Here is a 24,665-nt window from a genome sequence, read left to right as displayed (position 1 = left end):
CAGGAGCAGGGTGGATTCGGCCTCCACCGGATATGTGCAGTTGAAACTCACTGAAAATAACTATTTGGCTAGAGACTATATTAAGCTGTGGATGTGTGTCTTCATTACATGTGTGATAATGCCACGGGGGTTCATTATTGATGCAGAGTGTAATGACACTCTGGACCTTTTTTTTGAAGTTGGTGGTGTCCTGTTGTTTTTGAAGATTCCTTTTAACCCTTTCGCTGCCAACAACATACGGCGTACGTCGTTGCAGTAAAAGGCTATATCTGCCAACGCCATACGTCGTTTGGCAGATAAGGTTACTTAGTGATGACCGCCCCCTGGGCAACGAGCCAGGGGGGCTGTCATGTCGGCCCTGCGAAGCGATCGTTGCAGGGCCGACCCCCAAGCAGCAGACGCGATCGCATCACGTCTGCTGCTTGGTCCCACTTCCTGCTTCCCCCCCAGCGCCGGCCCCCGGGATTTCCTGCTCTGACTGCAGCGCCAGGACCAGGCAAGCTTCAGGACAGGCAAGGCTGTTTTATTTTGCATTTATACACACTTATACACACTTACATACATTGACACACACATACAGCACACAATTTTTCAGGTTTTTTTTGTGTTTGTTTTCATTTTGCACACTAATCTACACCTATATACACTTATATACACTCATATACACACTTACACACAACTTTTACACATGTACAAACCTGTATACACAAACACTTTTTTTTTTACCACTTTGTTTTTAGTTTCTTTTCCCTAAAAACTGTTTATTTTGACAGCAAGACTATTGGCTTAGATATTCTGTGATTGGCTTAGATATTAGTGTGTCTTATTTTGTCGTTTCACTAATTTGCTAAATTTTTGTGGTTTTATTGCATTTTTATCCCTGTATTAGTATTCCTGATCTGTTTTTAGCATGTGTAACTTTGGTGTAGAAAAATAACTTTCCTTATTTTGAATTCATCAGAATGTGTACTTTCCAAAAATATATGGTTTTGTGGGGGTCTCTGTATAGTTATGGGGTGTTACTGCACATAATACTGACAGGGGGCTCTGTGTGCAAAAGCTGAGTTGGCAGGCGAGAAATCCATATGCGCTATTTTCATTTTGGGGTCAGTACATACCGCAGACTTTGGTATATCTATGCATATTGGGCATCAAACTGTTCAGTAGACCTTTGGTGTTCCTATTTGGGGTGATTTGCCTTTGTATGCAAGAAATTGTGTGAGATAAATGCGGCAAACTGCAACATTTTTTTGCGATTTTCTGAAATGTCATAAAAACCACTAACTTTAGGAAAGCTTTGCAGATTGGTACTTTGATGTAGAAAGGACTCTTTTACCCATGTTGGATTTGTCAGAATGTGTACTTTCCACAAATATATGGTTTTCTGGGGCTCTCTGTACAGTTAGGGGGTCTTAAGGCACATAATACACGGTCATTGGGCTTTTTTTGCAGAAATTGAGTTGGCAGCTGAGAAAATTCCTGTGCACTATTTTCATTTGTACTTTGGAGTAGAAAGACCTGCGTGCCCATTTTAAATTAGGAGGGATGTGTACTTGCAGAAGCTGAAATGACAGAAATGATAGATCATATTGGGGGTATGTTCACATTGGGGCCCCTACATGCCACATATTTAGGTAAACCTATACATATTGGGCATCAAAGTGTTCAGTGGACCCCTGGCATTCAAATTCAGGGTGTTTAATCTTGGTATCTAATGATATGTGGGAGATAAGATGCTGGAAACTGGAAGCTTTGAGAGGATTTTTGGAAATGTTATCAAAATAGGCAACTTTAGGAAAGCTTTGCGGCTTGGTACTTTGGAGTAGAAAGACATGGGTACTGTAACAGCTAGGCTGCTCATGCACGCGCTCATCCTATCCCGACTTGACTACTGTAACCTGCTGCTAACCGGCCTCCCTAACTCCCATCTTTCCCCCCTACAGTCTATATTAAACACTGCTGCTAGAATTCTCCTCCTCTCATCCAGGAGAGTTCAGGCCCTTCCCCTGCTAAAGTCCTTATCGTGGCTTCCTATTAAACAAAGAATAGTGTACAAACTCCTTCTCTTAACCTTCAAAGCCCTCCATTCCTCTGCCCCTCACTACATCTCTTCCCTTATGTCTCCATACGTTCCTGGCCGACTCCTTCGTTCCTCGCAGAGCAACCGCTTGGTTGCGCCCCCCACTACTACTGCTGTTTCCCGCCTTAAACCTTTCTGCCTTGCTGCCCCTTACATTTGGAATGCCCTCTCCGATTTCCTCTGGAGAGAATCCTCCCTCAGTCTTTTTAAATCTAAACTTAGACTACCTTTTGGAGCACTCACCCAGCACCTGATCTGGGAACTGGCACTTATATTGTAGTGTCACCCACTGTGACCTACAGCACTTACATTTGCCCATTTGTGTCTGTTAGTTACCTCTCCCATATAGATTGTAAGCTCTACGGGGGAGGGACCTCGTTCATCTTGTTTCTGACTCTTATTGCAACTGTACCTTGTATTAATTTGTATTTATTGTTGTACTTTGTATTTATCCATTATCTTTAACCCCCTGTTTGTATTAATGTATTCTACTGTACAGCGCTGTGTACATAAGTAGCGCTTTATAAATAAAGATATACATACATACATACCCGTTTTAGATTCGGGGGAATGTGTACTTTCTGTGGTGAATGTACTTTTTACTAGCGTTATCCCACATATAATGCCTTAAATGTGTTGATTTTGCAGAAGCTGAAATGACAAATGATAGATCATATGGGGGTATGTTCACATTGGGGCCCCTACATGCCACATACTTAGGTAAACCTATACATATTGGGCATCAAACTGTTCAGTGGACCCCTGGTGTTCAAATTCAGGGTGTTTTATCCTGGTACCTAATGATATGTGGGAGATAAGATGCTGGAAACTGGAAGCTTTGAGAGGATTTTTGAAAATGTTATCAAAATTGCCAACTTTAGGAAAGCTTTGCGGCTTGGTACTTTGGAGTAGAAAGACATGGGTAACCATTTTAGATTTGGGGGAATGTGTACTTTCCAAAAATATGACTTTCTCGGGGGAATGTACTTTTTACTAGCGTTATCCCACATATAATGATGTAAATGGGTTAATTTTGCAGAAGCTGAAATTATAGATCATATGAGGGTATGTTCACATTGGGGCCCCTACATGCCACATACTTAAGTAAACCTATACATATTGGGCATCAAACTGTTCAGTGGACCCCTGGCGTTCATATTTAGGGTGTTTTATCTGGTTACTTTATGACCTGTAGGAAATAAGATACTATAGACTGGAAGCTTTGAAGCGATTTTTAAAAAATGTCACAAATTTTGATAAAAACCAATAACTTTAATATACATTGCAACTTAGCAGTTTGGAGTAGACAGGCATTTCTACCTATTCTGGATTCCCCAGAATCTGTTCTTTCTAAAAATGTATAGTTTTATGGGATAAACTTTCTGTTAGTGGAATTTTTGGCCTTGAAATCTAAAGTATGCAGCTTTCTGGAGCAGTGCTTTGGAAATTTCGTAGTGTACTGCAGGGAGTTTTTGACCTATACAAGTGAGAATCTCCATAAAACTATATATATTTGGTATTGTTCAGGAGACATGGGACTTTCCAAATCAGTTGTATTTTCATGCATAAAATAATTTTTGTTTCTGGTGTATGTGTTTATATTATGGGAAATATTATTTTTTTAATTTTTTAGACATTTAGAAGCCTATATCTTGTTACAGAATTGGAATTGGACAAAAATTCCACCATATTTTAAAAGCTTAGGTTGTCCTGAAAAAAACCAATATATTGTTTTCCTGGGTAAACTAAAAGTCCCCCTGAGGAAAGGCCCCTAAAGTGAAACAGTGCAAAATGTTCAAAAACTGTCTGGCAGTAGAAGTTCCACTTTGGTCCAAAACGGCTGGCAGTGAAAGGGTTAAATCTAGTCTTCTGTAATTATGTTTTGCCGTCTTTTATACTCAAGGTTCTAGTCCTACTGAATGTTAGTTAGATTGGGCCAATAATGAAAACCTCACAGGGGAGCCCAGCCACATCCCTGGAGACGATTTTGGAGGCTCTTGTTAAGCATCTAGAGAATCAAGAGGCTCAACAGGTGCATCTTTCAAAGATGCAATTAAGGAAGAAAGAAAGAAGATTTAAACGCTGCACCGACCACAGCTGTATTAGTTCGTAGACTCAGACCAAGTTAAAACTTAACCTTTAATTAACCATTAAAATATGTCAAATAGTTAAAAGTAAGGGGTACGGCTCGGTGACACACTGAGGTGTCCACACTAGCACTATGTGCCTGGTATAGGGAAAGCAGGGGGGAAGAAGAGTACTGAGAAGTGCTGGTTTGAATGACGCACCACACCACCCACGGCGTTTTAACACCTGCCTACCCAGCTAAGTTAAAATAAGTGCGGTGCGTCGTTCAAATCAGCACAGGTATAGTTAATCCCCCCCTGCTCTCCCTAAACCAGGCACAGAGTGCTAGTGTGGACACCTCAGTGTGTCACCGAGCTGTACCCCTTACTTTTTACTATTTTATACCTCCAGTATGAATATTGCAGGATCTCGTATTTTTTTGCTTACCTTTTTGTGTTCACTTTGATGGACATTATGAATTTGAGGAAGATAATTGTGCACTCTTTACAATCCGGAGGTCAAATAGCTTATAAACTGTAAGGGTTTTTGTCCAAAGTGAAGATACAAATAGCCCATATCTGGTCAGATCCTTCCATAAAAAGCATAGGGTTCTCATGAAAGAACCCATTTCAGATGTACGTCTGCCATATTCTCTTCCCTTCAATGATTCCATGGCAAGTTTAATGCCACTCTAGGCTTTTGTTTTTATACTGGGGGATACCTTATGGCCTTTTGGTTGTCAAAAATGTCAACCAGGTATTTGCCATCTATTGGCAACTAATTCCCTTTACTGTCATTTTACTGCTTGCTGCTAAAGCCTGTTACTGCTTGTTTTTCTTGTTTTTTGTCTTTGATAATCATTTTGCCCAACCTTGACTATGATGTTGCCTCACCCTAGTCTGTACTTTGATCATTACTAGTCTGACCTCTAAAGTCAATGTTGGTACCACTCAGAATTATCTGGGGCCCAAAAAGGGTCATTGAAGACCAGTGATAGAGGTTTTCCTGCAGAAGAATTAAAGAAGTGGCAGATGTCCACATATAACTCTAGGCCTACAGAATGCCACACCATGAAATTGTGTCTAATAATTTTTTTTATACTGAAAAATTTAATTAGAAGAATAGTCTAAATCAAATTTCTTTTGATATCTTATTAATGTATTAGTTATCTTTTAAATTATTGTAAGATCTCTGTATAAATTAATTTAAACCACTGTATAGCTTACTGGCTCTTTATAAATAAATGATAATGATCATAGTAGGCTTTAGGCATATTCCAATCATGTTAATTTCTCTTAAAGAATATCTGCAAAGATACCAGTCTCTCCAAGTGAAGGCATAGAAGGACACTGCTTTAAAGTGGAGGAAGATTATGAAGAACCTGCTTTACAATCTGGCACTCCCCCATTCTTCACTAAACAGGATTATGAATCTCCCCCTCAGGTGAGCTTTATATTTGCTGCTTCACAACAGGATGCATAGACTTGTAAATCCAGTTTTAAATGAAACAGTGCTGTTTATTAATGTCTTGGGGTTGGCATTGTAAGCATCTCTGCTGAAGACACAAAACTATAAAGGCCAATTAATTCCAACCTGGATATGGCAAATTTAGCTGTAGCAAGCAATACCAGTTAAGGTCCCCATACACGGGCCGACTATAGCTGCCGATATCGGTCCCTTGGACCGATTCGGCAGCTAATCGGCCCGTGTATGGTCAGAACAGAGTGGCCTGGCCGACCGATATCTGGCCTGAAATTGGCCAGATCTCGATCGGCCAGGTTAGAAAATCCGGTCGGATCTGGCACCGCATCGGCTCGTTGATGCGGTCCCCAAACCGACTGCCCTTAACCTTTTTTTTAAGCTTCTTGCTACCCGATATCGCCCACCCGTAGGACGCCGATGTCGCCAAGCGAGCGGATCTTATAGTGTATGGGCACCTTTAGTGGCTGATTAGATTTGTATAGATCAATGGGAGGAGTAGGTCTTCCCCTTTACAAAGCACTCTTAAGGACTCATCTTTAATATACAGTGCAGTTTTGTCTATACATTAAATATTTTTAAGCCAGTTTTTTTTAAATCAGTTGGCTTGCAACATTGTTGCATGAGTCAGGGCCAGGAGTACAAAAGATGTAAACAGCCTGGCTTTTAATAGATATATTTAAAAATAACTTTAAAAACTGAAAATTTGTAATGAATGTATCTCAGAAACTTGCTTAAAATTACATTTTCCGTGACAACCCCCTGTCAGCACTTAGAGGGACGTTCACCCTTAAAGGGAAACTCTGGATTCTGAACCAAAATTTGCCAGAGCCCCGCACAACACAGTAATGCTTATTATACCTAACACTGTAATCTGTTGCTTCTAAACATATAAAGAAGTACCATTTTTATATGCTGAAATCCAGCTGCAAATCGGTTCTCTTTCTGCATCATTTAAATTCCTGACATGGAGGAGGAGCTAAAACATTGATGTAATAAATTGTAACAACTGCTCCATAGCTTAAAGATAGCATGCTGGAAACTACATAACCCACAATGCATTGCACTTTATTGTTCCTTTCCTTATTGATCTCATGTGTTCAGGGAATTGTGGGATTTGGAGAAAGCAGGCAGCTGTTACATTTTCAAAGTCTCCAAGTAGTCAGCCAGATCAGCAGGAGAACAGTGGGGCAGGCTTAGGTAACTGTTCCAAACCATATTAAATATTAAAATGCTGCATATTTTTAATTGATGTATATTGCAGAGTTGCTTGAAATTATATTTACTTTTTAAAAAAAAGCTTAAATTGTGTTTGGGTGGAGTTCCCCTTAAATTTTAACACTTCCTCTCCCTATCCTATAAAGTTTCTCACCCCAGGTACATTAGTGTTTTTTCTCTACAGACAGGCTAATTATTATGATGCTGCATAAAACTGGGGTACAATACAGATGTTTTAGCCCTTACCTTTACACTTAAAAAGTCCCTTATGCGCTGAAGAAGGGCCGGAACTAGGGGTAGGCAGAAGAGGCAGCTGCCTAGGGCGCAATGATTGGGGGCACCAGGCAGGAGCCTCTCCTGCCTACCCCTAGTCTGGGCTCCTTCGCCATTGCCCCAACCACTTGTCATTATGCGGTGGGGGCAATCCCCACCTGCACCCCCCCCCCCCATCTAGGGCACCTGGTCGGCTTGGCCCGCCCCTGCTCTCCAGTGATGGTTGTGCCTCCCGTGGGTGGGTTGTTGGAAACTAGAGTTAACATTCTCCACTAGCTTTGTGTTCTGATGCTGTTATGTATGTGAACATGGAAATGGTGTTCCTTTTTAATTCCAACAAGATGGCAGAAATTTTCCCCTCCTGGGTGTACCCATTGTTGCAGTTTATTCATCTGCTTTTCACTTCTGTCAGTAAGTTAATGAAGGCTACACAACATGGTGCTTTGCCACTTGTTTACATTGCAGTTATGACACTGTTGAAAAAGGGGAAAGTTAAGGAGAAGTCAGTAAGTAAAGAAGGGCTGTCTGAATTCCCAAAAGGTAAAAAAGACGCTTGTAAAGAAGCTAAAAAGGGGTTCTCGTTTGTATGAGTCTATGGGAGATGGCGATCCCATAATTTGGAACTTTCTGGATAATGGGTTTCCGGATACCGGATACCTCTAAGTGTAAGTGTAATTCAGAACCGGAAGACGCTTTGCTACTTTCATAGAGACTAGGGGTCTTAGGTTCGTGGTTTACAAGGAAATGAATCACTGGCCGTTAATCTCTGCTACCGTGGGCAGCTAATCTCTTCAAAATGCCTTTTCACCAGCAATAAAGTGAATTACAGGTGGAAAAGCATGCGTGTCACTTCGTTTTGCAAAGAGCATGCAGTTTCTAAAGTTTTAAAGGTTTTACTCAATTAAATTCTTTACAATATTAGCAGGTGCAAAGCTTCTTTTCCAGTTGATAAGTCTATTAAACATAAAATAAAAGATCAGTGGCCGGTGCTGGATAGAAAATAGATTCTCCAGAAAATCTTTAATCCTGAAATAGACTCCAATACATCCTTTGCTCTGATCAACTTGTAAATTGTATTTGATTTCCACAAGCTGGCCTTGACTCCAGTCCCCAAAGGGCAGGGTTCCTGACTTCCAGTTGACAGTTGACTTTAGCTCCTGAAACTCTGCCAAAGTCCTTGTAGGTCTGGACAAGCAGCTCTCACCAATGGTTGATCAGAAAATGGTCATGTCATCCATGTGCAAGAGAGCACTTGATCTGGGATCTGTCTGGTCCTGGTGCTGTGACTCCAAACAAAACAAACAAAGAGCAGAGGTGATAGGGGTTTAGTTTTTAAGCTGTTCACCAGCACCTGAACCAATTGAAAATGTCCCGGTACATAAGTTTAATATACAAACAAAATGTTTCACAAAATCTGTCACCGCTACAACACATGTAGAGACAATTATCACTATAGTCTATTTTGTAGCCATAACAAGTAGCTGGCTACAAGAAGCTCAGTGTGTCATTGCCCTAAAGCAGTGCTGTCCAACTGGCGGCCCACGGGCCCCCCACCTGTCTGGCTGCTGTGACTGCTAAACTTTGTGTAAGATTTAAATGGTATCACTACTGAGATTAACTGCCCCCCTGCATGGTTCACACCTCAGATTCAGGCTGTAATCCCCATGTATTGTTTAAATTTGTAATCCCCTGTGTTGTTCACACCTTTTAGTTTTTGCATTGTTCACCCCCTGCATTGTTCAAACCTCAGGGTTAGACTGTAAGCACCCACATTGTTCACCTCTTCACACCTCAGACAGACTGTAGGAGCAGTGTCAGGATTGTGTCACTGTATGTACTACCTGCCCTATGCTGCCTGTGTGTACGGCACACACAGGCAGCATAGGACAGGTAGATTATGGCACACACGGGCAGCATAGTGCAGGCAGAGTATTTTCTGCGTGTCATACTTTGCCTGCCCTACCCTGCCCGTGTGTGCCATAATATACCTGCCGTACCCTGCCTGTGTGTGCCATACTCTGCCTGCCCTATGCTGTCTGTGGGAGGTGAACAGTGGTTTGTTCTGGGAGTTTTTTTAGCAGTTGGAAATAGCCATTAATAAATGGTCTCTAAGGTGTGTAAGTATGTGCTGGGGGTTCCTGTTCTATCCTCAGGAGGAGGAGGTTTATAGATTTAAGGGTGTTAATTGGTTAGAGAACTGGCTGAAGGATTGATTACAAAGAGTGGTGGTAAATTGAACATTTTCTAATGTTAGTGGCATAATGGTTAGTGGCATAACCGCAGGGGTCAGTCCTTGGTCCTTTGCTTTTTAATTTGTTTATTAATGACTTGGAGGTGGGCATAGAGAGTACTGTTTCTATTTTTGCTGATGACACTAAATTGTGCAAAACTATAAGTTCCATGCAGGATGCTGGCACTTTGCACAGCAATTTGACAAAATTGGAAATCTGGGCTGCAAACTGGAAAATGAGGTTCAGTGTTGACAAGTGCAAAGTTATGCACTTTGGTAGAAATAATATAAATGCAAACTATCTACTGAATGGTAGTTCGTTGGGGGTCTCCTTAATTGAGAAGGATCTAGGGGTTTTAGTACATAACAAGTTGTCTAATTCCAGGCAGTGTCATTCTGTGGCTACTAAAACGAATAAAATGCTGTCTTGTATAAAAAAAGGGCATTGACCCAAGGGATGAAAACATAATTTTGCCTCTTTATAGGTCTCTGGTAAGGCCTCACCTTGAGTATGCAGTGCAGTTTTGGGCTCCAGTCCTTAAGAAGGATATTAATGAGCTGGAGACATGCAACTAAACTGGTTAAGGGGATGGAAGATTTAAACTATGAGGTTAGACTGTCGAGGTTGGGGTTGTTGCGAGGGGACATGATTACTCTGTACAAGTACATTAGAGGGGATTATAGGCAGATGGGGGATGTTCTTTTTTTCCCAAAAAAACGATCAACGCACCAGAGGTAACCCCTTTAGATTAGAGGAATGGAGCTTCCATTTGAAGCAGCGTAGGTGGTTTTTCACGGTGAGGGCAGTGAGGTTGTGGAATGCCCTTCCTAGAGATGTGGTAATGGCAGATTCTGTTAATGCCTTTAAGAGGGGCCTGGATGAGTTCTTGAACAATCAGAATATCCAAGGCTATTGTGATACTAATATCTACAGTTAGTATTAGTGGTTGTGTATATAGTTTATGTATGTCGGTATATTGATTGGTAAGTATAGGTTGTGTGTGCTGGGTTTAATTGGATGGGTTGAACTTGATGGACTCTGGTCTTTTTTCAACCCTATGTAACTATATATGCGTGTCTTAATATGACACAATATAATTCTTTCACATATGAATGATGGTTGATATCCCCACAGTAAGCACCAACCATTTTGGTTTATGCTGTGCTACCACCATTATTGTGGGCATGGCCTTAAAAGCTCTTGTGATAACATGGGTGTGGTTTAAAAAAGGCGAGTGGTCAAAACTGGCTTCCATTAGCAGCTCTCCACTATGTATGCTAAAGAAATTTCGGCCATCGGAACCACAGAAGTTGCACAACACTGCCCTTAAGGATCTAGCAGCAGAATGCAGCTTCTCCAGGGCCAAGGTATCATTGATGGCTGACAGATCTGTGGGATCGTTAGTGTCTCATCTGTGTTTTTCTCTGTAAAGAGGGAGCTGTAGTATTTGGTGGCCCATGCTTCCTCGTTTCCTGACTTGTGGGTGCTGGTCTCGTCATGTATCTCTGTCAGGGGTGTGTGGCCGGAGTGAAGTTTTCTGAAGGAGTAAGAGTTAAACACCTTTCCCTCTTCTCAAGATTTTCTACTTTGGAGCGAAAGATGACTAGTCTGGCTTCCTAGTCCTCCACCGTTTCAGACCCTGCTTGGCTTCCTCCACATTCTCTCTCAGATCCCAGCAACACCACTAAAAGTCTTGAAGGGAATGTAGATTTTGCTGTAGCCTCTTCAAATTCCCCCTGTATTTACAGGCATGAAGTCTGCCATTAGCCTGAAACAAAACTCCCACCAATCACTGACTTTGTCAGAACAACATTTCTCTTACGGTAACAGCTGTGCCTTGGGGTCTCTTAAGCTAGACCTAGCACTGGATCCACTAAAAATACATTTAGGTTGTGGAGAAATATCCTTATTCATATGCAAAGCAGAAGGAATTCAAGGAAGGAAGGAAGCGCAGGATTGCTCCTAAAATATCCATAACTGATGTAATTTGGAATTCCAGTCAATTGGAAAATCTTATACTGCATATCAAATTAACATACTGCCCTGATTCTGCATTTTAATGCATTTTACACCCAGAGTAAGTGTGCTTTCTTCCCAGGATTTCCTTTTCCGTTTGTATGCCAATGAGCTTGTCTTTATACATCAATCAGTTTAATCAGGGAAGGATTAGAGAGACACAGGTAGGGACTAAAGGTGGGCATACACAGGTAGATATCAGCTGCTGATTCTGGTCCTTCAGACCGATTCCGCAGCTTATCTGCCCCTGTATAGGCACCCCCAAATTGCCTACTGACCGATATCTGGCCTAAAATTGGCCAGATCTCAATTGAGCAGGTTTTTCCGTCAGATCTGGAACAGCAGCTCGTTGTTGCGGTCTCTGATGCAGTGCTGCCTATGGGCATATCTGGATAAGATCTGCCTGCTTGCTGACCTCACTAAAAACTGTACTGATTTAATTTTTTAACCATAAAATGATTGCTTTTCAGCACCCTCAATTCGATAATATTTTAAATCTCAACCTTCAAAAAAGTGTCACACTTGAAACATGTAAGCATTTGAAGCAATCCGCAACCAGAGGCTCATGAGCAACGTTGCTTACCAACGCCTTTGGTATTGCTCTTAATGGCTTAAAATCCCGTGAATACTTTTGAATTCCTGTCTTGAAGGCATATTTTGGTTCCATAAAAACTAGGTGAACCACTGGCAGTCTACACAGGATCTACCAAATAGACATTCACAGCCCATATTTGGCACTCCAGGAACTTTTTATGTTTGTGTTGATCCCTAACTTTTATTTTATTTGAATGTGGTTCATGGGTAAAAACTGTACTGATTTAAATATTTAACCATAAAATGAATGTTTTTCACCACATTCAATTTGATAATACGGTATGGGACCCATTATCCAGAATGCTCGGGACCAAGGGTATTCCGGATAAGGGGTTTTTCCGTAATTTGGATCTCCATATATTAAATCTATTAAAAAATCAATAAAACATTAATTAAACCCAATAGGATTGTTTTGCATCCAATAAGGATTATTTATATTTTAGTTGGGATCAGTTACTAGGTTCTGTTTTATTAATACAGAGAAAAAGGAAATCAGTTTTAAAATTCTGAATTATTTGATTAAAATGGAGTCTATGGGAGACAGGCTTTCCGTAATTCGGAGCTTTCTGGATAATGGGTTTCCGGATAAGGGATCCCATACCTGTATTTAAAATCTCAACTTTCAAATAAGTGTCACTCTTCAAACATGTTGTAAGACTAATAAAGATTTTTGAATCATAGATTGCGGCTCCTATCTAGTTTTTTTAGTAGTGGTTTGTCCCTGAAGAAGAGTACAGTCAGTACTCGAAACGTTGGATTTTTTTCAATAAATTTTTTCACTTTATTGTTAAGTCCTTGTGTGTGCGGCTCTCTGTCCTTATATTTTTTTTAGAATGTATAATCATTTTAGACTAAGCAAAAAAATCATGGTATATGTCCCTTTTAAAATGGAAAGTCTCTGGAAGTTCTCCTCTGTGTCTGCAGCCAAGTGAGTTAGTGAAAAGCAGCACTTGCACTGAACATGAAAGAAGTGTTATTTGAGGAGAAATTGGCAACTTTCACTAAGAGAAAAGATTGAATTTGATGCCTTTTTAAAATTTCATCTGCTAATGAACTGTATAAAAAGTGTCACTTAATAAATGCCATCTGCATGACTAAGGCTTGCCAATGCACACACCAGAGCTTAACGGAACAGTAACCCTAAAAAAATGAAATGCAAATATTTCTTGGGGGTTTCCAATATTGCCCATCATTGACTATTGGTAGCTACTATTTAGACTGGTGGCCTACAGGAGGCACTGTGTGGTAGTACCCATGGTTTTTATGCAACTAAATCTTGTCTTCAAACCAGGAATTTAAAAATAAGCACCTGCATTGTGGCCACTGGGGGCAACATCCAATGGGCTGGTGAGCAAGATGTTGCTTGCGAGCCACTGGTTGGGGATTACTGACATACACATACCCAATGTATTTTCCACAATCTCTTATGCTGCGAGTATAATGCCTGCTTTCTCACCTTCTTCCATTGTGAAGGGATAAATTAGTAGGTGGGGCACAGATTCTCTGAAAAGCAGGGGCTTCAAGTCCCATAATACACCTCTTAGCAATGGAACAAGGTGATTTCCCTTACAGCGAGAGTCAGGGGGCGGGGGGCAAGCATGACTTCTTTTTACTTTGTGGAATTTGGTATGTCTGTGTAACAATAAAATACATTTAGATTTATTTCTGGAAGTTCAGACAGGGTTTATGCACTTTTTTTTTTAATATCAGCTTGGATAAGACTGAATAAGCTAATTTCAAAAGGGGGGCAATTAAACTAAATAGACCAAAGAGGCATGTTTTTTAAAAAAAAAAAAAAGTTTTGGTTTATCTTATTCATGTTTACACATCAGATAACTAATAAACATTATAGAATACAATTGTTTTAAATTTTTTATAAAGAAATAGAAGTCAAATGCCATTCATAGCTCTCTAAGGCTACTGCAGCAAGGGTTGCCATCTGTCCAGTTTTGAATTTAGAATAGTGGAAGGCACTCCGGGCTAAGGTATACTTGCCATTTAAAAACAATCCAAAAAATATATATATATATTTGTATATACAAAAATCCAGGTGCTAGAGCTTCAAAAATCCCCCCATAAGAGGATTATAAACACCAACAAAACCCTCAAATAAACCCTGCACACCAAAAAAAACATTTCAAGGAGGTACTTTAGCTCACTTGACAAAAGCATTTGAGCCGGGGTATTCTCTCATCCAGAGTATCTGCCTTAATGTTTTTATCAGTTTTTTCACTGGGTGATATGTGTTGATTTGGTTATTGATGGATATTATGATGTTTTTTAAAATGCAATATTGTTGCTACATAATGATCCGATAAATAAAAGTCTTTTTAACTATAGTACCTCCCTGAAATTTTTTTTTTGGTGTGCAGGGTTTATTTTAGGGATCTGTCCAGTTTTGACCCAGACAGCCCGGTTTTCAGAAAGACTGCGTCAAAACTGCTGGACTTTCTCTGATTGATGTGGCAATCAGGCAATCGAAACGCCACATCATATCTCTGTGCCCGTGATGTCACTGATCTGCCTCTTTTCTGCCATGTGATGTTACTTCTCCCCACCCCTTGTGCCGTCACTGCCGCCCCCCCTGCCCGGAGAAAGAAGCCGGCAGAGGTGGCAACCCTAACTGCCACACTGGGGGGATTCTCAGCCTGCGGACAAAAGCAGGCCAAGAATCTGCGTCAAAAAGCTTATTGATGTGCCTGCACCAAAAGCCATTGCGTCTAGCCAGGTGCAGGCCCATGATCGAATTTCGGCACACCACTTGTGCCAAATTCTGCTCAGTTTGCCTACATCAGGGCCGATGCAGTGGATCCATTTGTAGGCATATCAGTAAGTTTTTTGAAGTGTAGGGGTGGATCCTTGCCTTTTTTAGTGTGGCAGGAGCCTAAAGGATATTCACTGACAACCTTGCTTAAGTAAAATAGGACAATTGTTGGCAAGAATTAGTTTATTCATATTGTTGCAAATAATTAGTGTATATTATATATTCTACATACATATTTTTGGGCAGATAGAGGAAGTTGCAGTTAGACATACACTTGTTAATATACAGGTATCCAGATATATACAGGAAGGCCATCTTCCATAGGCTCCATTTTAACCAAATAATTCACAGTTTTAAAAATGGTTCCCATTTTCTCTTTATTAATAATAATAATTCTCTTTTTAGTATACTTAAGGTATGGAGATCCAAATTACAGAAAGATCCCTTAACCAGAAAACTCCATGTCCCGAGCATTCTGAATAACAGGTTTCATATTTGTACCAGAAAGAAACCAAAATGTGTTTTTGCATGTTGTTAATATCCCTCTTTCCCCCAGGATACTAATGACTTATGCGAACTTCAGGCTGACTCTTCTGGGTCTGGCAGAAAAGAGGAAAATCTGCAGCTAAGCAAAACAGTGAGAGATGGTAAGAACTTGTTGCGTGCACCTGGGCTGATTAAGTTTTGTTAGTGACCTTGATTCTTAGGCTTGAGCCACATGGGGTTTGGTTCTTGACCTGCTGATAAACACTAGAATCAGCTCCCTCGCTCCGATCAGCTTTCCGATGTGCCTGCTCACAAAGCCAATGCAACCTTATTTTAAAGTCTTGTTGACTATAGTGATACCTTATAATTTTATGAAATAAGTTGCTTATTTCATAAAAACATGTCTGAGATTTTTTACATTATTCCTGGTGGACTTGAAATGGTATTGCCTACTAAATTAAGTAACAATGTTGCTGTTTAACAAAAAAGTACCATCTATAGTTTATATATTACTAGTTTAAAAACACAGGCACACCTAATAATAAATCCGACAAGGTAATATCTGGGTGCTTCTTATCCCACATTAAAATGAATGAACCATATATTTATTTTTAAGCATATTGAATCTGAAATCCTAAGTAATGCAATGTTACAGTGACTGAGATTGACAATAGTCATGGTTCTGTTACCCAACTGAGTAGTTAAATAAAAAAAAAACCTCAAATTATAGAAGAAATCTGTGTTAATACAAAAACAAAAAACAGCACAATGGTGCTTATTATAAAACAAATTATTTACACAAGAGAAGGAGGAGGGTTGCCCCTCAGATTGAGGATGAAGTTTTTCACCTCCTGTAGCTTCTGCCTAGTAGCATTAACCTTCCTGATACGGGTCCCCAGTCTGTGTTGCCACATCCTGGGAAGGTTCTGCTGATGAAGGAGAAGGGCAGTGGTTCTGCAACCTGGCAAGCTGCTGTGGCCAGTGGCTGTGCCACCTGGGGAGCTTCTGCTGATGGTGGTGCTACCTCAGCCTTCGGTTCTGCTGCTGCCGGCGGTGGTACTACTTCCTCTTCAGCTTGCAACAATATCATTTCAGTTTCAGTAATATAGCACTGGCTTTTGTACAGTACACATTATACAGGCTGAGGTATGTGCTGTAACTACAGGAAAACCATCATTTATAAGGATGCAGCAGCATAATATCTACTTGATAACTGATTTCCTTGTTCTCTGCAATAATATTCATGATGTTAAAGTATTCACCTAAACACACCTTTGCTCAAAAAAAGTGAAATAAATAGTATTTGTGGTGGTGAAAGCATTTTGACTATTTTAATTCTGGTAAATCAGCATCTTTATTGTTATTAAGAAGAAATATTATGCATTACTACAAAGCTAATAAATCAACAGATTTAATGGCAAAATACTTAAAAGCAAGACAATCAATCTAAAATAAAAAGCATAAAACTTGATAATGGTAAAATGCTAACCCATCCCTTAACCATTGCAGAGGCATTTGCTCAATATTACCTACAACTTTATAATTTGAAAAATGATAATAGAATAACTCAACCCAATTCCCAAAGCATAGATAAATATCTGTCAGACGTTAACTTACCTCATCTAAATATTGATCAAATAAAACATAATCATGTACTTGACCCAAACTAAGATATAATTAATCCTTATTTAAGGCAAAACAACCCTATTGGGTTTAATTAATGTTAAAATGTTTTTTTAGTAGACTTAAGTCACAGAGATCCAAATTACGGAAAGATCCCTCATGTGGAAAGCCCCAGGTCCCAAGCATTCTGGATAATAGGTCCCATACCTGTATTTAACATCTCTTCGTCAAAGTAAGATAAGACCATTATCTGACTTTGAAAAAATAATGACTCAGGGTTTGGGGAGGAAAAAATGCCCTGCAAAGATTTATCTTCTAAAGAGACACAAAGAATTGCTAAAAAGCCCTGCAATGGATAAATGGGAAAAGAGACTAAATTAAAGGAGAAGGAAAGTCAAAATCTATTAAGCACACTATTAAAAAGTACTACTATTGCTGTGTAAAAACGCTATATTCCTGGCTTGCCTAATGAAAGATTAAGAGAGATACACATACTAGAACCTACATACTTGTTTCAGTGAACAGCCCCGCCATCTTGTCCAGCATGTCTGTATGGGCTGAAAAGCACAAGCCAGCCCCCCCTCCGCTCCCCGCTCCTGCCACAAACTTCTGAATGGGTGAAGTATGGGGAGACTTAAGGGCACTATTGAGACAACTGAAGGTATGCCTGCAACTTGAGATTAGCTCTTTATTAGCCTTTCCTTCTCCTTTAAAACTTCTCTGAGAGAAAAGTAACAAGCAAATACCAGAACACAGAGATATACAAAATGCATAACACATCAAGAGAATCTTTACAAAATATTATACAATTGGTACCTAACCAATTTAAAATTATCACAGATATATCATGGAACCACAAACATTTGCTAGAGATAATAACATAATAACAGCGAATGAAACAGCGACATTTGTTGGATGAAATTGAAACTGCTGCCAATCTTACAGCTTTGGGGCTACAGTCCCCAAACTTGAATAACATAGTTATGGGGTCAGCCTGAATGAAAATATGATGATTGTTGGATGCCCAAAAGTGGGCGAAGCTGTGAACAGCCAATCAGATTTTACCTATTGACATTCAATGGGGAAATTCAACCTGCTGCCATTCTACAGTATTAACACCAGGGTCCCCAAACTTTTCATAGTTGGTCACTAGGGGACTGCAGTTTTAGTTTTTAAAAGTAGGCGGAGCCACCAACGGCCAATCAAATTGTTTTGATACCAGAGTTCCCAAAATTTGCACAGTCAGTCACTGGGTGACTTTATACTCAAGGTTAGAAAAAGTGGACAGGGCCGCCAAAAGCCAATCACATTTCTTTCATTATTTTTAGTGGGGAAATTTGAACTGCTGCCATTCTCACATGTTTAATGTCAGGGTGACTATGTTCCAAGGTTAGAAAATTGGGCGGGGCCAACAACAGCCAATCAGATTTCACCTATAGACTTCATATGTTTAAATTTAAACTGCTGTCATTCTTTAAATATTAATACTAAGGTCTCCAAACTTTGCTCAGGTAACCAGGTAACTGCGGTTCAGAGTTTGAAAAAGTTGGTGGAGCCACCAATAGCCAATCAGATTTTAACTATTGATTTTCAATGGGGAACTTGCTTTCATTCTCACAGTATTAACACTAGGGTCACTAGGGGACTGCATTTTTAGGTTTTAAAAAGTGGATGGAGCCACCAATATCCAATCAGACTTCACCTATTGATTGATTTTGGTTTAAATTTAAAATGCTGCCTTTCTAACACTATTTATGTCAGGGTTCCCAAACAAATTTAAAATGCTGCCTTTCTCACACTATTTATGTTAGGGTTCCCAAACTTTGCACAATCAGTCATTGACTGACTAAATATTCAGGGTTATAACAAGTGGGCAGAGCCACCAACAGCCAATCCATTTCCACCCATTAAATTTTATTGGTTTACATTTAAACTGATGCCTTTATTTAAGTATTAATTCCAGGGTTATTAAACTTTCCAGAGTTAGTCACTGGGTATTTGCCATTCAGAGTTAGAAAAAGTGGGCAGAGCCACCAACAGCCAATCACATTTCACCTATTTACTTTCAATGGTGAAGTGTAGAATGCTGTCAGTCTCACAACTGAGTCCCCAAACTTTGCACAGTTGGTCACTGGGGGACTCCAGTTCAAAAATAGGAAAAGTGGGTTGGGCCACTAACAGCCAATCAGATTTCATCCATTGAATTTTATTGGTTTAAATTTAAAATGCTGTCATTCTCACACTGGCATAAATATGCCATGGCGCCCACTGTTTGTCACTGGGTGACTTCAACTGAAAAAGTGGGCACGCCCACTAATCAGAATTTACCTATTGACCTTTATTGGTTTAAATTTAAACTGCTGCCGTTCTTTAACTATTAATCCTAGGGTCCTTAAACTTTGCAGACTTTGTCACTGGGTAACTGCAGTTCCTGTTTAGAAAAAGGGGGCGGCGCCACCAACCGCCAGTCAGGTGTTACTCGTTGACTTTCAGTGGGGAAATTTAAATTGCTGCCATTCAGACACTATTAAAACCAGGGTACCCAAACTTTGCACGGTGGTTTTTACTATATAAGTGTGGTCCAAGGTTAGAAAAAGTGGGCGGAGCCAACAACAGATCAAATTTCATTCAGTGACACGTTTTTCAACCCCACATAAAGTTTGTTCTCAAACTTCCTTTTCTAGTTTTGTATGTGATCCCTTAACAAGCCTTCAAATAACTTGCCCGCCACGGATGTCAAACTTACAGGCCTATAATTGCCAGGCTGAGATCTTACTTCCTTTTTAAATATAGGAATGACATTAGCCTTCTTCCAATCCCTAGGTACCATACCTGATGAAAGCGAGTCTGAGAATATCAGAAACAAAGGCCACTGTAAATCTGACCCTATCTCTTGTTATGCGTAATATTAAAAGTAAAAATCAATAAAAACTAGAAAGGTAAGTCACTTAATGAAATGTTGGCTCCGCTCACTTTTTCTAACCTTGGACCACAGTTATATAGTAAAACTACTGTGCAAAGTTTGGGAACCCTGGTTTTAATAGTGTCTGAATGGCCGCAATTTAAATTTCCCCACTGAAAGTCAACGAGTAACACCTGACTGGCGGTTGGTGGTGCCGCCCCCTTTTTCTAACCTGGAACTGCAGTTACCCAGTGACAAAGTGTCTGAATGGCAGCAATTTAAATTTCCCCACTGAAAGTCAACAAGTGACCCAGTGACTAACTCTGCAAAGTTTAGGGACCCTACGATTAATAGTTAAAGAACCGCAGCAGTTTAAATTTAAACCAATAAAAGTCAATAGGTAAATTCTGATTGGTGGTTGGTGAGTGTGCCCACTTTTTCTAACCTCGAGTCGAAGTCACCCAGTGACAAAATGTGGGCACCCTGGCATAAATAGTGTGAGAATGGCAGCATTTTAAATTTAAATCAATAAAATAAAAATGGATGGAATCTGATTGGCTGTTAGTGGCCCAACCCAATTTTCCTATTTTTGAACTGCAGTCCCCCAGTGACCAGCTGTGCAAAGCTTGGGTACTTGGGGAAAAATTGTGAGACTGATGGCATTTTACACTTCACCATTAAAAGTAAATAGGTGAAATGTGATTGGCTGTTGTCTCCGCCCATTTTTTTTTAAACTTTGAACGGCAAATACCCAGTGAGTAACTCTGGAAAGTTTAACAACTCTGGAATTAATACTTAAATAATGGCATCAGTTAAATATAAACCAATGAAATTTAACGGGTGAAAATTGGTTGGCTGTTGGTGGCCCCTCCCACTTTTCTAAACTTGGAACATAATCACCCAGTGACTGACATGAAACATGTGAGAATAGCAACAGTTTGCCATTTTCCCCACTAAAAACAATGAAGGATATGTGATTGGCTTTTGGCGGCCCGCCCACTTTTTCTAACCTTGAGTACAAAGTCACCCAGTGACTGAATGTGCAAAGTTTGGGAACCCTGGGATCAAACCAATAAAATTCAATAGGTGACATCTGATTGGCTGTTGGTGGCTCCACCCACTTTTTCAAAAGTAAAACTGCAGTCCCCTAGTGACCAACTGTGAAAAGTTTGGGGACCCTGGTGTTAATTCTGTGAGAATGGCAGCAGGTTGAATTTCCCCATTGAACTCTAATTGGCTTTTGGTGGCTCAGGCCACTTTTTCTTACCTGTTGCCTAACTCTACAAAGTTTGGGGACCCCAGCATTATTACTGTGAGAATGACAGCAGGCTGAATTTCCGCCAAATCAATAGGTAAAATGTGATTGGCTGTTCACAGCTCCGCCCACTTTGGGGCATCCAGCAATCATCATATTTTCATTCAGGCTGATCCCATGACTATGTGATTCAAGTTTGGGGAGTGTAGCCTCAAAGCTGTAGGATTGGCAGCAATTTCAATTTCCCCATTAAAGTCAATCGGTGAAATTTGATTGGCTGTTGTTGGCCCCTCCCACTTTGAGGTCATCCAAAAAATGTCGCTGTTTCATTTGGTGTGACCCCATTATTATGTTATTCAAGTTTGGGGACTGTAGCTTCAAAGCTGTAAGTGTGGCAGCAGTTTGAAAATCTTCCCTGTGAAAGTCAATGGGAGAATTGGGGTGTTCGGAGCGGCGCCTGCTCCGCTATAGGGCGAAGAAGTGTGAAGAGTTTGGGTGTTGTACCCCTAAAACTGTAGGAGGAGGAGCATTTAGAAAATGGGCGGCGCTAAGAAGAAGAAGCGGAAGAATAAGCCAAAGTCAAAGACCAGTATGTTGGGGTTTTCAACCCAACACAATGATAGTAAAAAAAAAATTAAAAAAAAAGAAGAAAGATCAATGTATTTTGTAAAAAAAAAAAAATTCTCCCTTTCACTTCCTATATCTCGTGGACCAGGTCTGGATGCCTCACATTTAGGTCACTCCAGACCCACAGTATGAACATCAGCTCCATTTTTATGTTGAAGTGGCGCCTTAGGCATCTTTGCAGCTGCAGCATTATGTGCCGCTTTAGGTCCTGGATATCCCCATAGGGATATTAACCTGCCCGGACCAGGAAACTTGTAAATGTGGGAACATTCCAACACCTGCAATCTTCAGTCCTCAGCTCAAAAGTTGTCCACTCCTAAAGCTCTAAAGTCTGGTCATTGACGCCTGTGTGATGTGACTTGTTTTCTTCCATCAAATTTTCCTCATGTCCATGTAATTTTTATGCGTTCCAATTTTTATGTAATAGCGGATGCCCTTGGCAGTTTATTTTTCTATACGTGCGTCAATTCTTGCACAAAACCAGATGCCTTCAGTGTCTTGATTTATCTTGATGAATGCAAGCATATCCATGCAGCCAGTGGATAGCTGTGTCCGCTTCTCAATGACCACTTCACCTGTGGCACACTCTGACAGGACAGTGGCAGCAGGGCAAGCCAGCACCTCCATAGAGTACTGTGCCAATTGTGGCCACTGGTTGAGCCTTGATACACAGAAATTCATGGGGTCATCATCAGTGTGCATGGTGTCCTGCACACCCACAGACCCCATGTAGTCAGCCATCATATTTTCAAGTCACTGTTGGTGGAGACTTCAGCTGCTGGTGCCTGTCGGGACTCAAAGAAACTTCTCTGCACATCTATCACCACCTCTACCCTTGCTGCTGCTGCCTGGCCCCTGTCTCGGCTGGATGTGTGAAGGCCTGAATTGTGGCAGCCTAGGGGAAGGCCTCCACCAGATTAGAGCACAAAGCCCTCTTCAACTGACCCACTTTCCTCTCTCTCTGACTGGGTACAAGGAACTTCTTGTCCTTGTCCTTTTACCATGGGTCAAGCATGGTGGCTGTCCAGTAATCTTTACGGTCTTTGATGGAACAGATCTGGGGATCACTCCTGAGGCATCTCTGCAAATGGGAAGCTGTTTTGAAGAGGTGCCCCTGGCCAACCTCTTTTTGACCGCCCTTTGGATCCTCCTGCTCTGTGCCCTCCGAGCCACAGCTGTGGGCAGTGTGTGCACTGGCTCTGCTCCCCCTGCAGGCACCTCTTTTTAATACTCCTCATCATTCATCCTCCTCATCAGGCAGCATCTCCTCGTCATCCTGCCTCCAGGGCCTGCACACCCTCTCCTCCTTAGGCACGCCCCCTTCCTCTAGCAGGCCATCTAATATGTGATTGAGAAGGAAAACCAGGGGTATCATATCACTCATGCATAACTTGTCCCTGCTAACAAGTGGCCTGCTCAAAGGAGGCAAGTACCTGGCAGAGCTGCTTTATCTGCTGCCACTGCCAGGGTTGGACTGGGCCCGGTGGGCCTGCCACCCTAGTGGGCCCTGCCAGGCCAGACCCAATCCCTGTGGCACTCTCTGCTCCTAAGGTAACACTAAAGCAGGCTTACCCAGGGGAGGGATTTGGGTGGGCAGCGGGAGCCCCAGTGGGCCCTGCACCCCCTGTCCTGACTCTGTCAGTGGCTGTGCTAAACTGAAGTGTAGCTGTGGGGATGCTTCAGGGCTAGCTCATGTACCTTGCCCTGGGAGTGTGGCAGCAGAGGATGAGGAGGCAGTGGCTATGTGTGGGGACAGCATTACTGCCCTGTGCCCTGCCCTGCCACTTGGTGCTGCTCCAATATCATCCTGTGAGGACATTTCATATGGGATATTATAGCTGAAGTTCCCATATGTGACCCTGGCTGTCCCTATGAATTTTCTGCATGCCAACGGCCAGCACCACCCCCTCTTCCACCCCTTCTCCCTCTTCCATGGTCCCTCATACTCCAAACTATTTAAACTTTAAAAAAGGGGGGGTGGGGGTTGGGAATGTGGGAGGAAGGGAGGGATAAATAAATTAAACACTAAACTAAACGCCATAAAAAATAGAAGAGAATTCAAAATCGTCAAAAAAAACTCCAAAACAAAGACAGACAAACGTATCCCTAACAGGGGCTCCTGGACCAAGCTAGCAGAAGAGGAAAACCATAAACTGAAATCCACAACTTCCACTTTGCACTGATTCTAAATAATAGCTCCACAAACACCTACCCTAGCTAGATAATTCACACAAAATGTTCCTTGCTCCTTCTCTAACCTCTTCCAACAACCCAATGAGTAATGGATTCTTCTGCACCTCATTATATACAGTAGAAAGTGAAAGGGCTCAGATCACACTGGTTGATTTGGAAGAAAAATGGGAAGGAGACGCTGTTTGCCAAACGCAGACATTTGTGGCGAAACTGTACATAGTGAATTTTTTTGCTCATCGCTAAATTTTATACATCCTAAAATGTTATTCCAAAAGCAATTTCACCTTCTTTCTGTCTTTAAGAATTCAATTTACCTTTATTGTTCCTCTGCTTCAGTTCTGCCTTTTGAACTTTTGTCAGCACTGTAGAGTATAGATATTGATAACATACTGTCATCAAGTTATTACTTTTTTAAAAATATCTATTTTAATTTTCTATACAAACTTTAATAGCAATGTTCTATTTCTTGTACATATTAGGTTTGGAATGTTTTTTTAAAAGCTTTGCATTTTGCTCTCATTTTATTATTCCTTAGCTCAGCTTTCTAATAATTTAGAAAAATGCTGAGGTCAGATGAGCTGCTACTCTAGACTATAGCCAGCCTTTAGTGTATTGGCCTTTAATTATGTTCTGTTTAGGCAAACCAGGATGATTATTTTTTGCTCTTCTTTTTCTTTCCAGCTATGCCTGCCCTAGAGAAGTTGCTGTCTAATGACTGGAGGGAAATACTTCTAGGTAATTCTGCTGTAGAAATCAAAGATTCAAAGGGTTAGTATGCTGCAAGTATTAACATGTCCTTGCTGGCAAACAAAAATGTTAGGTGTCCAACCCCAATGCATTCTAGCATCACTATAATG

At 40.9% G+C, this 24,665-nt stretch overlaps 1 protein-coding gene across 7 annotated transcripts in view; it reads left to right on the top strand.

The window, feature by feature from the left end:
- The window catches only part of sox13 (SRY-box 13), a 121,355-nt gene that overhangs the window by 52,768 nt on the left and 43,922 nt on the right, over nt 1–24,665 (top strand). For 3 of the 7 annotated variants that reach the window (XM_012963155.3, XM_012963150.3, XM_018091269.1), the window contains exons 3-5: nt 5,449–5,590; nt 15,279–15,369; nt 24,490–24,576. In XM_012963155.3, the coding sequence (XP_012818609.1) occupies nt 5,449–5,590; nt 15,279–15,369; nt 24,490–24,576 (320 nt within the window). 7 annotated transcript variants of the gene reach the window in all.

The sequence above is a fragment of the Xenopus tropicalis genome, chromosome 2, assembly GCF_000004195.4.
Source record: "Xenopus tropicalis strain Nigerian chromosome 2, UCB_Xtro_10.0, whole genome shotgun sequence".
In the NCBI taxonomy this organism is placed as follows: domain Eukaryota; kingdom Metazoa; phylum Chordata; class Amphibia; order Anura; family Pipidae; genus Xenopus; species Xenopus tropicalis.
Note: the sequence above shows the minus strand (reverse complement) of the source record. Positions and strands in the feature narration are given on the sequence as shown.